Below are 16,099 nucleotides of genomic sequence, written 5' to 3' on the forward strand. Positions count from 1 at the left end.
AGTCAAACACCACCTTCAAAAACTTTGTTTACTGACTACGGCATTTGCAGTGCGTACAGAGATCAGTTTTCTCAGACGTACATCAGCTAAACCTGTGGTTCTTGAAGGGACAACTACCATCTATCATTTAGATGGTAAGGTTTAACACTTACCAAATTATCTGCATGTCATCAAAACTGCAAGTCACTGACAATCACGGTTCACTTGGTGCCTAATTTGCTTCAGCTGGTAAATATTCATTTACTATTGTATTGCTGCCATTCTTCATTGAGCCAAAACAACAGGAGATGTGCTGTGGGTCATTCAATTTGTAAGCTAATATATTTCCCTGATCTCAAAATGACTCTTTCAGGAAGGTCTGATTTTCAAAATTTAGCATGTCTTATAGAACTTCAGGGCAGTATTTTCGCCAATACCCATTAAATGTCACATCAAAAATAAGACGATGGTGCCAACACAACTCATCCTTTTTCTCCTCTTTTAAGTTACGTGCCTAGAATTGTATAGTTCCTGAGTTACAAACAAATCCATGCCATCGGTTATTTCTCTGCAACCGCTTTTACAGCTTCAAGAATCACTTATCAAACTAATGTTGTCATCTGTGGTTGATTCTTTCTAACACTTCAAAGCAAAGCAAAACAAAAATGGTTTTGATGCAACGTCAGTTTATAGCTTTCTTAAACCACAAAAATGCACAAGAAAACCCATCCAATCACGAAAAATCTATACTGAACTACTAGGTAAAACATATTACAAAAAAGCAAATTCTATTGTAGTCAGCCAGTGAATAAGTAACAAAGCAAAAGTTTACTATCCAGTCAATATTACATCCACAGCCTATCTGCAATTCCACATTTCTATCAATTTCCTAGCTGATGACACAAGGAAACATAGTAAACACAATTTTCATCACAAACTGCTTATATGTTTGTATACAAGGTTTTCTTTCACCTTTCTGCTAATAAAATACACAGTTTGTAATGCCTCTGTCTGCAGTTTCTTTTTGCACATAATGAAAATATTATTTTAAAATTAAAAACAGATAAATAAAATTCTGAGCCATACATAACCAGCTTGACAAAACATTAAATCAGAATGAATGATCATTATTAATTTTCTGCATCCCACATCACACAGGAATGGGTGGAGAGGTAACTCTTTGAAAATTGCACAGTGCTTACAACCTTGTTTCTGCCGAGGTCTGGATGACCACCATTTTGATGAGGCCTTGAATGAGGGTCCAGGGAATTTTGAAGGATCAATGGGCGGCACACGTAATTGGCATGGAATACACTATCATGCCAACACTAAAGGAACAGCTACAATCCCTTCAAAACAACTGAACAATTTTTATACAGCCAGATACTCGAGTTGTCCATTCATCTTTGGCTCATCTGTTGGGCTACCTCCTCTTCCTTCTCGTCTAACTAATTTACATTTGGTTCAGTTCCGCTTTGAATCTCGAGATTTCTTGCCCCTGTCAATCAACAGCTATTCCAAAGGTGCAAATAACTCCCTGACAGCATGGTAATGAAGCCAGAGTATGGAGATGATTCAGAATCCTAGCACCACTATAAAATCACCAAATCAATGCAACATGTTGTTACATGTTAAGTCAATCTGTTTATTTATGAAAAACCGGAAACTTATTTTGTGCAAGAAATATACAGTTCATAAGACTGTAGAACAAATTCGCTAATTTAGTAAATGAAGCTTCACAAATTAGTATTAGGAAATGATTGTGCTTCCTAGAATAGCCGCTGGTTACGAACACATAGCTAAATCAGAAAAAGTCTTTTCTGCACATTGCTGTCTTTAAAAAAAATTCCTCTTTCTCAATAATCTATAATACAACAGTTTGTTATAAAATAATATGCACAAAAATAGTCACATTTTATTTGCAAACTGGTGCTGACCAATTACATCTTAATGGACAGCTAACGAGGATTTTTAATCCAAAACCCACCTTGTGGCAGCAGAACATCAATTAACCATTCAGACTGGATTCTGGAAAAAGAAAAATGAGAGATTAAAATAAGAATAGAAACGCCTGGAAATAAACAGCAAACTTACAGTATCCAAAAATACAGAGGCAGATTTGTGTGAAACTCTTTCTTCCAAACTGAAAAGGAAGACATGGTGATATACATATTCAACTAACATGATAAAAAATGAAATTGACAACAGTTATTACTCTATTCAAAAGAATGGAGAAGGATAATAAAATTTCATATAAAGACTGCTGACTTGTGGTGCTGACTGTAATGCCTTTCATACGTTTCCTTAAATGTTTGGCAATATGTATCATAAGAGTTTTGTGATGTAACTAGTATTAATTCAATAAATGGTACTCACCCTGCAATCTTTTGACTGCATTCTTCACACAGGTATAACGGAGGTGGTTTTTCACCTAATGCCACAGAAATGGATGGATCTATGCACATCTTTAAAAGAGAAATTTTAAAAACCTATAGTTTAGTTCATCACATCAAGCAAAATGTTCAACACAGAACTCAAATCATAATAACTGAATTTTGCTTCATTAATGAAAAACAGTAGTTAGCAACAGGAATCAATTTCAGGAAAAACAGTCAAATAATCACAGCCTCAATCAAAATTTTCACAAATCGCAAAATTCGAATGATACAGCAGGAAGCCCTTTTACTCCATCCTATCTGTACTGACTCTGCAAATGAGCAGCATGGCTTTATGCCATTCTTTGTTCTGGCCTTTCTCCTTCATGACCTCATCCCTCCCTTACTTCATATCCTTATTCAGTACCATAACTGTTTCAAAGTTCTGCCTTCCTCCAATTCTGGCATCTTGTGCACCCTGATTTCCTGCGCTCTACTGCTAGTGACTATGCCATTAACTCCTAGGGCCCAAATGCAGCAATATATGCCCTAAATGTCTCTACTTCTGTTTCCTCCTTTTAAATACCCTTTAAAACCTACCTCTTCACCAAGTTTTAATCTCATATCACAATGTTTCCTCACGTGATGCTGTGTTGAATCATTTCTGATAGTGCTCATGTGAACAGTCATGTGACATTAAGGGAATGATATAAAGGAGACTGATTATTGCTTTGCTGCTAGTTGAAGGTTCTTGATAGCAAAACAAGCAGCATTGATGACAGGAACAGTTCAGATAGGTTTACTTTATCTACACCTTCAAATGGCAAGGACTGGTACAAATTCAAAATTGCAAAAGGTTCCGATACCAATGTCTCCTTGTCCACCTCTGTTAACAAGCCAAAAACAGTAGTAGTTTAAATTGTAGAGTAATAGGACAAGAGTGTACGAATTTACAGAATTGGAGTGTGCTTTACGGCAATTCTAAGACTGATTTCTCGTTGCAGAGTCAAGTACAAGGGAGATTTATGTTTTTGACTCATACTTGATGAAAACTAGTTTATGGTTGGATAATATCAGATAATGGGTTGACATGGACAAGACGGGCCAAATAGCCCCCTTCTGAGTTGAACATTTCCATGGTTATCATGTCATTGCCAATCCTTCTTCACTGTTGTACTAATTTTATATGTAATTGTTGAGCACGCAAAACCAAAAAAGACAAATTAAAGAGAATAGTATAATTTGACTGAAATGCATTTCCAAACATATTGAAGAAGGAGGAATGCCCGGAAAGAGAAATTTTAATGGCTTTTAAATAAAAGTCAAACACTGAAAGAACATTTTGAGTCTTCTTCCTATAAAATGGAAAGCTGCAGTTTTAACCCTTCATTATGGCCTCTCCAGATGCCAATTATTTTATTGAATATATACTGAAATTACTCCACCAGGGTTTCTGTCTCATTTAAGATGGAAAAAGCCTTTCAAAATAATTTCAAATGAATACAAAGTGTCATCAAATTGCATATTTTTGTCGACATGCTGGTTTAAAGGAGACCAATTTTGCTAAACTATCACTCATTTGACATAGTTAGATTATCATATATTTATGAAAGAGCGCTTCCTCACAGTCTCCAAGCTAACTTGCTTCCCTTTCTAGAATTAGACCAAATACTACTATGGACGGCACAGTGGTTCAGAGATTAGCACTGCCCCTCACAGTGCCAGGGACCCAGGTTCGATTTTACTCTTGGGTGACTGGCTGCGTGGAGTTTGCACATTCTCCCTGTGTCTGCGTGGGTTTCCTCTGGCTGCTCCAGTTTCCTCCCACAGTCCAAAGATGTGCAGGTTAGGTAGATTGGCCATACTAAATTGCCCGTGGTGTTCAGGAATGTATAGATTAGGTGGGTCATTGGGGGATGGATCTGGGTGGGATGCTCTGAGGGTCCGTTCCACACTATAGGGATTCTTATGTTACCATCAGAATCAGATCCACAATCCTCCCACCAACGTGACTGACGATTACCAAATACACTCTCCCCACAATCATCAATGGCCTCTCTGACACCCCCATCTCTGCCTGCAATAATTTTCCAACCATCAGTGAGCTCTCCTGACTCTGTGCATCTCATGTCGCTTGCAATTTCTCAGCGACAGAAAGCCTAACTTCTCCTGTGCAATGACCTATGTTGCAGTGTTTCCCCAGAACAGAATGGGTCCTAACAATCTCTTTCCAATCTGCATCCCTTTATTGTGAGCCCTCAAGCTCTGTAACAGTCCGGGGAAAATGTTCATTATGAATGAAAATCAGGCAGGTTCTACACAGAGGATGCATGCCACTTCACCGCATCATTTCCAAGATATGAAAAATACGGAAAATTGCATGTGCTCCTTAAAGAGCTCACATTTCACTCCGAGAAATGGCCACTCAAATTAAGCTAACAACAGTATATACCTAACAGACAAAGATTTTCAGAATACCTTCACAGCAGGTTTGTTGATTGCATTCTGGCATTCAATATGCTGACAGTGAATTGGATTCCATGCTGAAGGAAAGTGAAAACCATGAGATGCAAATACACAAAATGAATAATTGTGATTGACATGTAATTTGTTGCTTTCGTGATAAATGGAAATTCATACCTGATATGAAGTCAAACTGTGCTTTTTATAAAAATAGACATTTCTTGCATTTCTTGTATTCATTTATTGCAATTCAAATAATTACGGCAATCCCAATTTTAAAACAGACATTGGCCAGCTGAGTTTCTAAGAGTTCTGTGCATGATAAATTCATAGTGTCAACTCAAACACATTAATTTAAATAGAATATTAATGAATCTAGCAACCAATCACTGCACTTCACGCAAAAAATCATGGAACCTTAAACTCAAATTACATTCAGTGCAACCTAATTTCCATGATCTTTTGAGCTACTTTACACAACATCAAAGTACTTGTCAAACCTGTGATAATGGGAACTGCAGATGCTGGAGAATCCAAGATAATAAAGTGTGAAGCTGGATGAACACAGCAGGCCAAGCAGCATCTCAGGAGCACAAAAGCTGACGTTTCGGGCTTAGGCCCTTCATCAGAGAGCTCTGATGAAGGGTCTAGGCCCGAAACGTCAGCTTTTGTGCTCCTGAGATGCTGCTTGGCACGCTGTGTTCATCCAGCTTCACACTTTATTACTTGTCAAGCCTGCCCAGAGGTTAGCCATGCCCCCAGGGTGAATTGGGAGGTTCCAGTATTTCACATTTGTGGGTTTTTAAAAGGTCTCTGAAAATTAAATTCAGTCTTCTGAATGCAAGCAACTAATTGCATAATGTAAATGGTTTTGAATTTTTTCTAAATTTACTGGTAAAACTGACCTTCACAGGTTTTAAAATTAGTTAAGCTCAAAATAAGGTCAACATTAAAGACTCAAGTCAAATGTGGGCACAAGAAATGTCCCAATAATTGTCATCTATTACCCTTCTTCGACTTATGAAACCACATGTTGAGCATTATTTGGGAAAAGTACCATGGGCAGCAAGTGCATAGAATGTATTCTTGTGAAGCATTTGAGAGTCCATCACCAACATGTGTTTGGCAGCATCATTTCTAATGAAATAAAAACAAAGTACAATGGATGCTACAGATCTGAAACAAAAGCAGAAAGTGCGGAACTCAGCAGGGCTGCCGGCTTAAGTGGGGAGAAACAGTTAACACTTCAAGAAAGAATTATACTGGACTAAAAACATTAACTCTGCTTCTTTCTCCACAGATACTTGGCCCTGACCTAAATAATCCATTTGTTGCATCTATATGACACGTTGGTGTATCCATACGGTTGTTATGGAGGCGTGTCTCAGCTTCACACTGACAACATCCCTACTCTGTTTGCGGCAGGATGACAATACTAAATGAGACAAATTCTGAAAGGACCTAGGCAACTCAAAAATGGGTACCAATGAGGCATTATGGTCTCAACAGCTGCATTGTATTCTATAACCATCTGTACACCATGGCTCAGTACATTCCTTATCCCACCATTAATTACCAAGTCAGAGGATCAATCCCAGTTCAATGTGAACAGCAAAAAGGCAGTCCAAGATATGCAAAGACTGAAGTGTCAACCTGAAGCTACAACACATGACCTTTTTTCATTCATTCAAAGGATGAGGGCATTGTTGGCTAGTATCATCCACCCCTAATTCCCCAGAGGGCAGTTACGTGTCAAACACATTGACATGGTCTGGGATCATGTAGGCCAGACCAAGTAAGGATGGCAGATTCCTTCCCTAAAGGACATGAGTGAACCTGCTAGGTTTTTCCAACAATTGAGAATGAATTCATGATCATCATCAGACTCTCAATTCCAAACTGATTGGTCTTCGGATTAATAGCCCAGTGATAATAGCACTAAATCTTTTTGCCTTCCCACTAAACACTGCTGAGCAATGGAACATACAACCAAACTGGGGAAGAAGCAGACTAGGACACAATCAACAAATCACATCCATGCTCTGCAGTACTGCCATATCCAGTTGTGAATGGTAGTAGATTATTAATATAACTAATAGGAGGAAAAGACTCCATGAGTATTCTCTTTGTCAATGGTAGTGAAGCTGAGCATGTGTGCAAATGACAAGGATGAAGCATTTGCAACCATCTTCAGTCAGAAGTGCTAACTGAATAATCCATCTCAGCTTCTTCCCAAGTATTCACCATCTCCAAAACCAAACAGTCTCCACATTTACTCATTCCACAAAATCTCGGTGAATGACAGGCCATACTGGATACTGTAATGGTCGCAGAATTTGACAACATTCAAACAGCAGTACTGAAAAATTGTGTTCCAGAACGAACCGCTCCTCTAGCCAAGTTTCAACACTGGCATCTGGTTAACAATTTGAAAAATTTCCCAGTTATGTTTTGTCCAGAAAAATCAGTGAAATTCAATTCGGTTATTTGCCATCCCATCTATTTTCAATCATTACTAAATTAATGGATGAATGTCTTCAGCAGTAAAATCAAAAGGGACTTAACATTAACGTGCTCACTTATTCTCAGCTTGGATTTTTCACACAAAGAACTGTTACAGTGTAGAAGGAGGCCATTCAGCCCATTGTGTCTGCACTGGCACTCTGAGCCTTTTGGCTTAGTGTCACTGTCCTGCCTTTTCCCCATAGCCTTCCATGGTGTTTCTATTTAAATAATCATCTAAAGCCCTCCGAAATGATTCAACTGAACCTGCCTGCATCATACTTCCATGCAGTACATTTCATACTAAATGATTCAGATTCAAATCCAGACCTTAGCTCCAGTAAGTATGAAAAAAAATTCTCATCTCACATTTGCTTCTTTTGCAAAACACATTAAATCTATTCTATGGTTCTTGGTCCTCCTAGCAGCAAGAACAAAATATCTCAATCTACTTCACTCAGACCCCTCATGATGTTGAAAACTTCTTCTATCTCTTCAAGGAATACAGTCCCAACCTCTCCAATCCATCCTCACAAGGGAAGTTTTTAATTCGGGGAACCATTCTCGTAAACCTCTTCTGCACTCTCACAATATATCCACACCTTTCTTTAAAAGGAGTAGTGGTCAGAACTATAGACAACACAGCTGTGGTCTAACTAGTTCTGACATAGGTTCAACATAAACACTTACTCTTATATTCCAAGCCCCTATTAATGAAGCCTAAAATACTACACCCTTCACTAATAATTCTTTCTTCCTGTCCTACCGACTTGAACAACTTACGAACACGTACACTCAGGTCTCTCTGCTCCTGCACACCCTTTGAAATAGTACCCCTTAATTTATACAGTTTTTCCACCTTCATTGTACAAAAATGTAACACTATTGACAGTAGAAATTCAGTATTCTTAAGCATGTGGCCAACCTAGCACAATTGGTTTTGAACAATCATGGCTTCAGTGCTGGTGCTAACTGGCTCCTTCAAGAACAAGGACGTTTGGATGCCTGTACTCCCAGGTGATGCTAAGAATCTATCTCAAACAACATTGATGGCATTTCTCAAGGGCCTTGAGGTGACATCTGTACATTGTCTGCATTTTGGAGTCATATGGAAGGATGACTACCTTATACTCAAGAATCTTGGTATTAGGGCACAGATATCAAGGTCATTAAAGAATCTCACCCTCAGGTTTCTGAAGTCAATGTTCATGGGCAAAATGCAATGGCGAATCTCCACATCGATGGAAGCCTTAGATGAGAGGTGGCTTCATAGGCATATAGGAACACTACCACTTTCAAGGTTCCCTCCAAGTAACACCAGCCTAACTTGAAACACATCACTGTTCCTTCACTGTAGCTGGATTAAAATCTTGAAATTCCCTCCCAAGCAATTGTGGGAATGTACCTGTACCCCAGCGACTGCAACAAATCAAGATTGTGGCTTACCACCACAGCAACAATTATAAATAGGTAACAAATGCTGGGTTTTTCATCAATACCCAGTTCCCATAGATGAATTAAAGTGTAAAGATTTATCCTTAAACATACTAAAATTAAATTACACAACCATAAGAGAAAACAATTCCTGTCAATCATCTTCCATGGGAAGGTCACAGTTCAAGCTTATAATTAGAACGTGAAATGATGGCATACTTCACACTGGGATGGCAATTATGCTTAGTTGTGGACAGAAATATCAAGGTTGCTGTGGTAGAGTTCAATTAAAGCAACAGTCAGCAGCCCTTCTAATCTGTTGTTCCCTTCAGTTATGAGTCATCCAAAATGATTAAAATAATTTTGAAGCAGCAAAAGCAAATTGTATTTAGTAAATAAATGGCATGCATTGAATTAATTTAAAATATGTTTTGTATTTAAAAATGTCATACCTGTGTACTGAAGGCCCCTATATTCACAGATCGCACCCGGTGGTTTTAAATTAGGCCAGTAGTGGAAAAGCATTTGAACAGCAGGAGGCTTAACTTGAGAGGGGCCATATGCAATCACATACAACAAATCCTAAAGCAGCACAGAAAAACACTTTCACATTTTGCAAAACTTTGGTACATGTATATTTTTACTAGCATTACCATTAATGTATACTATATCCATAGAATGCACTAATTATTTACATTACAATTGTATTAGCACCAACATTATAAAACATTAGCTCCAATTAGACTGGTGATTAAAATGTTGAGTATCATAACTGGTTAGTTACTAACATGTAAACAATCAAGTTAATTTTTGAGTAGTATGCAGTCAAGCTGAATGTAGTTCAAGATCTCCTGGGGCAATAAATAATTGATCAGCTACTTCTTTGCATACACACATACTTTTGTTGCGTTCATGACGCAAAACAGTTGCCACCACCTAAGTTATTTATATTATTCTTGATTTGCCACTGTTTCAGTATCTCCTAAATGTACTGTATCACCCAGTGATACACATTTCAGATTATACTGCAACTGCCCATGATACGTTTTAGAGCCTTCAGTGAGAGTCAAGGCCTAGGGATGGACTATGGTTCACCTTACTTTAGTAAGCACTAATCATGAAACGGTCTCATAACCTTATTAGCTTGCAGATAATTAATTAAGATACGAAGCTGTAGCTTCCTCAAAAAACAATTTCCGCTGATGCACAACAGAAACATCCCAGATAAAGACAGTTGAAAGTATGAAAAGTTTATTGTTTGGATTGATGAATGCAGTTTCTCAGGCAGTTTAACAACTTAAGATAGATTACAATAAATAAGAGAACAATTATTGTGACAGATGTTCTAATATTCACTTACTTTCCAGACTTCTTGCTTGTACTTCATAAGGCTTTCCAAAAGCTGGCAATGGTACACTATGCAAAACAGTTTCAAAGAAGCATTTATTGATATCATCATTTCATGATTGTAGTAATAATTTCATTAACATAAGAGATAATAAAACTAAGTATGATTTTTGTATCTTCAAAACACAAATTAATTTTAAATATGAAAATGTTAATTATAACTACTTAATGCAGTATTATTTACAAAAGTTTCTTTTTTAAGTAATACTTATTTTATTGAACTATTGTACCCTTTTTCACAATTAGGACAAAGCAAACGTTGACTATGTTAAATTATGTCAAAATGTTTACATATATTCATACATTTTACGCATGTTGTATTGAAATTATTACATGAGTATTTAAAATATGATGCTTGTGAAAATGCTATAGACTCCTAAAATGTGGTAGACCAGTGCTTAGAAATATACTAAAATATAATCTAACATTGAAGTTAAGAGAAACTGGAGACAACTTTAGGAATGTCACGAATGGGCTCAGCAAATAAAAGAACCCATCATGTGCTTGACACAAATAAAAGACTAGATAACTATCCTCATCGAGAAGAAGCAACTCAACAATACTGCAAACAAAATTGCAAGTCATAAATACAGGATAATCACCAATAAATCTGAAATAAAATTCTGGAAAAACCTATTCATTCAGAGAGTCCCTCAAAGTGTGAAACTCACAGCAACACAAAGTAGTTGCGCCATTTAAAGGGAAACAATGTAAATTCAAGAGAGCAAAAGGAATAGGAGATGGTGACTGGGTCAGATAAATTAATCATTGATTAATATTGATTTTATATATGTATATCTCTTGACACTAACTGTTTAACATTGAATAGTTAATTTATCTCTCAAACTGTTCCAACTACAATGTACAATTTAAGATGCTGCAGTTCATGTTCATTGTTCATATTTAATTAGATCAATAAATTAGAGAAGAGAAATTCCCAAAGGTCAAAATTTATCTCCAAATATACTTTAGCAACAATGTTAATGCAACTTTCAATCACTAGAATTGTTTTGATACTCATCCAAAAACATTTATCCATTGTTTTGCTCCTACCTGGATTTGTGGTATACTGCATAGCAATCATCAGCATTGAAGACGCAGAATAATTCACATACGGTGGAACACCTTCTCGCTTAGATGATCCCACTAGAGAAAATATTTGGTAAATATCAAACCTCCAACTGAAAAACGAACTACAATATCTATATTTGTTTATAAAAGTTGAGAGTCATGATTGTTCAGTCTTATTCTCCAGCCCTAGATCTCAGCATCTCCACAGCTTCTAACCCTGGTCAACTATATTTCTGCTTGCTCTTGGCCTCAGCACGTGTGTTATCATGCAATCACTCCAATCCCTCCTTAGTTCAAGTCTCTGCATTCCCTCCTTGTCTGGAAATAGCTTTCCTCTTGTAAGGCAGGGCTGACATGTACACAAATTCTGAAAAGGTACAATGCAGCAACATGTTTCACTTCAGCTTCATCTGCTCAATGACAGTGTATCAAAACAAAGCTTTGATGCAACTTTCAGTGGACAACTGTGCCACCACATCAGGTGAATCAGGAGTTCAAATAAACTACGGATATGCAACACATTGGAGGAAACTGGAGTAATTAATCCAAACAGCAGGAAATGCATCAATTATGTTGTAAAGTACTGTGGATATTTGCTCCAGGCGCTCAAGAACAGCCAACAAGAGAGCTTCAAAAACTTTTCAGAAAAGATAAATTGTTATGGTTTAATTATGTCTATATGATTTAAAGTGCAGATAGGATGATGTGGCGGCAGCATGATGACTAAGCGTCGCATATTTAGGATTTTAAATTGAATTTAATTGGAAGGAATTAACAATAGCTGCCCCCAGACTAGCTGTAAAGGAATCAATCATTGTCCATAAACATTTCTCTACCATTGCCTTTTTCTTTAGTCCAAGTCTCATTTTTCTTATTCTATTTCAGACATACGTTTCTGCCACTCCCCCTCAATCCATCTTGTTCCCTGTTCTCTCTCAGCTCAAGCCTAGCCTCCAATACCCATCCAAAAGCAAACAATACAGCAAATTAACTAGTTAAATGAAACAGCATCAGGAAAATACATCAAAAGTGTACTAAATTGCCATTCATAAAACTGAAACACAATACAATAAGAAAAAACTTGATAAACGTTAACACGCTCCAACTGCAGCAGACTCTCTTTCCACTTATGCCGCTAACACAAAGAAAAAATAGCAAAGTGTTAACACTGAGAAAGGCACATTGATTACATGGAAACAGAGGAAGAAAAAGAGAGACAGTGTAACATTGTCAGTGCCTTAGGAATACGTATTTACAAAAAAAAACTTACATATTGCCATTGGGAGGAAAGATGTGCTCAGATATTCAATGATATCCTTGTGAAGAAATGGAGGAAATGTTGCTAAAGTGGAAATCATGGTATAAGGTAGAGTACTCAAAATGTCATCACTGAGGAATGGTAGCAAGCATGTTGTTGTGTAAAATATGGATTGTCCCAAGTCTGTTTAAAAGAAGCAAAAAACAAAATCAAATACAAAACAACCCTAGTAAACTCTGTAGTTTTCCTGAAAAAAGATTACAGGCTTGGATCAAGATTCTAATATTAACTTGTGATATACATTAGTATCTTAGTCCATTTAACCCTTTATTGTCTTGCTATTCCAATCCTCATTTCTAATTCTAAATATTCCACAATTCAAAATGTGATCCTCTAGGACAGGCAATTAATGTCTTTGTAATGACCTGCAGTTATGACTGTCAAAAACTGTATGACACACAAATAAATAATTCACCGCAATTTATTGGTATTTGAGTCATGGAACTTTTATTTGATCAGGAATTCCATGTGATTCATTAACTTAATGGACTTAGTATATTGCAATATTTGGGTCATGTGCAAATTCACTATGTGAAGCACAGCCTCACATTTTGCTGTAAAAATACTGGCGAGGCTGACCGCATTTTCCATTATTTATGCAAAAACCAACCAGCAAGCAATGATATAAATTTGGAAGCTCCCGTCCAAGTTATGTTGTTCTTCATCATCTCAACATCCTAGTCCACGTGCACATCTCTTGAACAACATGATGGTATGTAGTGACAATATAAATTCAAAGACCACAGAAATTTTGGGCCTTTTCATTCCATCCTATCTTTATCACTGAATCTTTAACACAATGATAAGGCTTAATTGCTGCCAAATAACTTTCACGGTACGGAAAATTATTTTAAAATGTTGAATCTCTCTTTTTATTATATCTCTTTTACTTCTATTTCTTGTAATTGAATCACATTAATTTGCTCTCTGTACCTGATTTTACATTGAATTAATTACTTTAACAGATCCCTGCTAATTCAGAATCTGCACGGCTATCGATTATTTTCAATCTTATTTATTAAGAGGATGTACAGTTGCTTATCCTGGTCACACATCTCAGTTGTCCCATGGACAGCAACACACAATGCAAAACCCTACAGGAAGTCTACGAGCGAGTTTAATGAACAGCAGCTCTTATAGCAAAGTCTGGTGTGTGGTTTCAGTAACATAAATCATATAATAGTTATAGCACAGAAGAAGGTCATTCAGCCCATTGTGCAGTGTGAGTTCTCTCCTAAATTAACTCAGCTAGTCCCAGACCCCTGCTCTTTCCCCACAACACTGAAAACTTCTCTCTTCAGATACTTTTGAATTACACTATGAAAAACATGATTGTAGCGGTCTCCACAACACCCTCAGGCACGGCATTACAGCTACTAAGTGCTCACTGTGTGAATTTTTTTTGTCAAAGGAACCAAAAATGACAATCACCTTACACCAAGGTCCTCAAGTTCTCAAATGTTCTAGCAATGGGAACAGTAACAATTTCTCCTTATCTATTCTCTGCAGATCTCTCGCGATTTTGAACAACTCTATAAAATCTCCTCTCAACCACCTCTTCTCTATGCTTGGTTTTTGTCATTTCTGAAAGCAGAAAACATCCAATTATCTTTGCTCCTATATTATGAGAGGAATCGTAAACAATGCAAATACTTTGGACTATTATTAATTTATCATGAGCATCTAAATATAACAGAGTCATACAGCTGTATAGCATGGAAACAGATCTTTTGGTCCAACTCATCCATGCCAACCAGAGACCCCAAATTAATCTACTTCTATTTGACAACATTTGGACCATATCCCTTCTAAACACTTCCTATTTATGTAACATACAGATGCCTTTTAAATGTTCTAAGTGTACCAGCCTCTACCACCTCCTCTGGCAGCTCATTCCACGCACACACACCACCCACTGCGTGAAAAAGTTGCCCTTTCGGTCCCTTTTCAATCTGTGCTGTTTAGTTTTGGACTCCACTACCCTGTGGAAAAGATGTTGGCTTTTCAATCTATGCCCCTCGTGATTTTACAAACTTATATAAGGTCACCTCTCAGCCTGATGCTCCAGGGAAAACAGCCCCAGTCTGATCAGCCTCTCCCAATATGCTCAAATCCTCCAACCCTGACAAGATCCTTGTAAATCTCTTCTGAACCCTTTCAAGTTTCACAACATCCTTCCTATAACAGGGAGACACTGTATGCAGTATTCCAACAGTGGCCTAACCAATGTCCTATACAGCTACCACATGAACTCCCAACTCTTATACTCAATGCACTGACCAACAAAGGCAAGCGTACCAAACGTCTTCGTCACTATCCTATCCACCTATGTTCTCCACTTATCAAGCAACTATGAACCTGTACTCCAAGCTCTCTTTATTCAGCAAAACACTCTCCAGGTCCTTCCCATTAAGTTTTCATATCCTGTCCTAATTTGCCTTTCCAAAATGCAGCACCTAATTATTTATATAAATTAAACTCCATCTTGTCAATCCTTGGCCCATCTGATCAGGGTCCCATTGTACTCTGAGATAACTTTCTTGGCTATCCACTACATCACTAATTTTGGTGTTGTCTGCAAACTTACTAACCATACCTCTTATGTTCACATCCAAATCATCTTCTTAATATGGAGATTAGGTTGAAGTTACAACACTGCCAAACATTCAAATCATGAAATACATAACAACTGACCTTTGGGCTTCATATTCAGGGTTTGCTAAATGTGGTTTCTTACAACAACACCGTCTCTCACTGGCTGAATCAGATGTTTGTCAGGAATTACAGGGAAAACTACACGCAGAATGATCTACAGAGCTTGCTGCCTTTGGTATAAAGTCCTTATTTCAATACTCAATGAGCTTCTGAAGTTTCTACTTTCTTTCAAAATGGTTCTTTAGTTCAACATTTCCAATGAAAAACTATCAGCATTTAACAAGGATGTGATGCAAATGACCTCTGCCAACCTTAGGGAAGGAATCTCACTGTGCTGCCATAAAATTTCTTAATTTAACATTAAGGTAAAATAGCAGCTGGTGTGGACGCATTCAGCAAAGCTCCTACTATCTCATGACAACAAAAGCATGAGCTAGAGTTTAGAGATGCACAAGGCCTTTTTTTCCCCCGAGAGTAACGGGAGGTGACACACAAACTATGTCAGCTGGAGAGTCCACTGCCTTCATGCTCATTCATAAACCAGATCCCATAGAACAGGTGGTGGTTGGATGCTGAAATCAACTGTGTACCGCCATTATTTGAAATAATTACTTAATGAACAGTTAAGCTTGCTAACAAGCTAATTTGACCTGATTACTGCACCTCCCACATGAAAATACGGTTGGCAGAGGCAGACAGGTGGAAGAGGGAGAAGAAGCTAGTAAAAAGACAAGAAGTGTTATATGTTCTTTGAAGACTGCCGTGTGTGCATCAAGGGGCACCCACCACTACAACCGCCTCTCCACCCCCACCTCCTGTTATCCTTTGTATTATTTTTGAGTTGGTCACCAAAACATGCCGCCTTCCTCTTTGCCTTATGTTCCCCAAAGCTGTC

At 37.6% G+C, this 16,099-nt stretch overlaps 1 protein-coding gene across 2 annotated transcripts in view; it reads right to left on the reverse strand.

Moving 5' to 3' along the window:
• The window catches only part of LOC125455968 (protein unc-79 homolog), a 224,657-nt gene that overhangs the window by 186,097 nt on the left and 22,461 nt on the right, over window positions 1-16,099 (reverse strand). For both annotated transcript variants that reach the window (XM_048538588.2, XM_048538586.2), the window contains exons 4-10: window positions 12,502-12,672; window positions 11,214-11,306; window positions 10,114-10,169; window positions 9,206-9,335; window positions 4,833-4,897; window positions 2,356-2,444; window positions 1,967-2,007 (exon numbers count right to left, since the gene is read on the reverse strand). In XM_048538588.2, coding sequence (XP_048394545.1) covers window positions 1,967-2,007; window positions 2,356-2,444; window positions 4,833-4,897; window positions 9,206-9,335; window positions 10,114-10,169; window positions 11,214-11,306; window positions 12,502-12,672 — 645 coding nt within the window. The remainder of the gene's footprint in view (window positions 1-1,966; window positions 2,008-2,355; window positions 2,445-4,832; window positions 4,898-9,205; window positions 9,336-10,113; window positions 10,170-11,213; window positions 11,307-12,501; window positions 12,673-16,099) is intronic.

This window comes from Stegostoma tigrinum, chromosome 10 (assembly GCF_030684315.1).
Source record: "Stegostoma tigrinum isolate sSteTig4 chromosome 10, sSteTig4.hap1, whole genome shotgun sequence".
Classification (NCBI taxonomy): domain Eukaryota; kingdom Metazoa; phylum Chordata; class Chondrichthyes; order Orectolobiformes; family Stegostomatidae; genus Stegostoma; species Stegostoma tigrinum.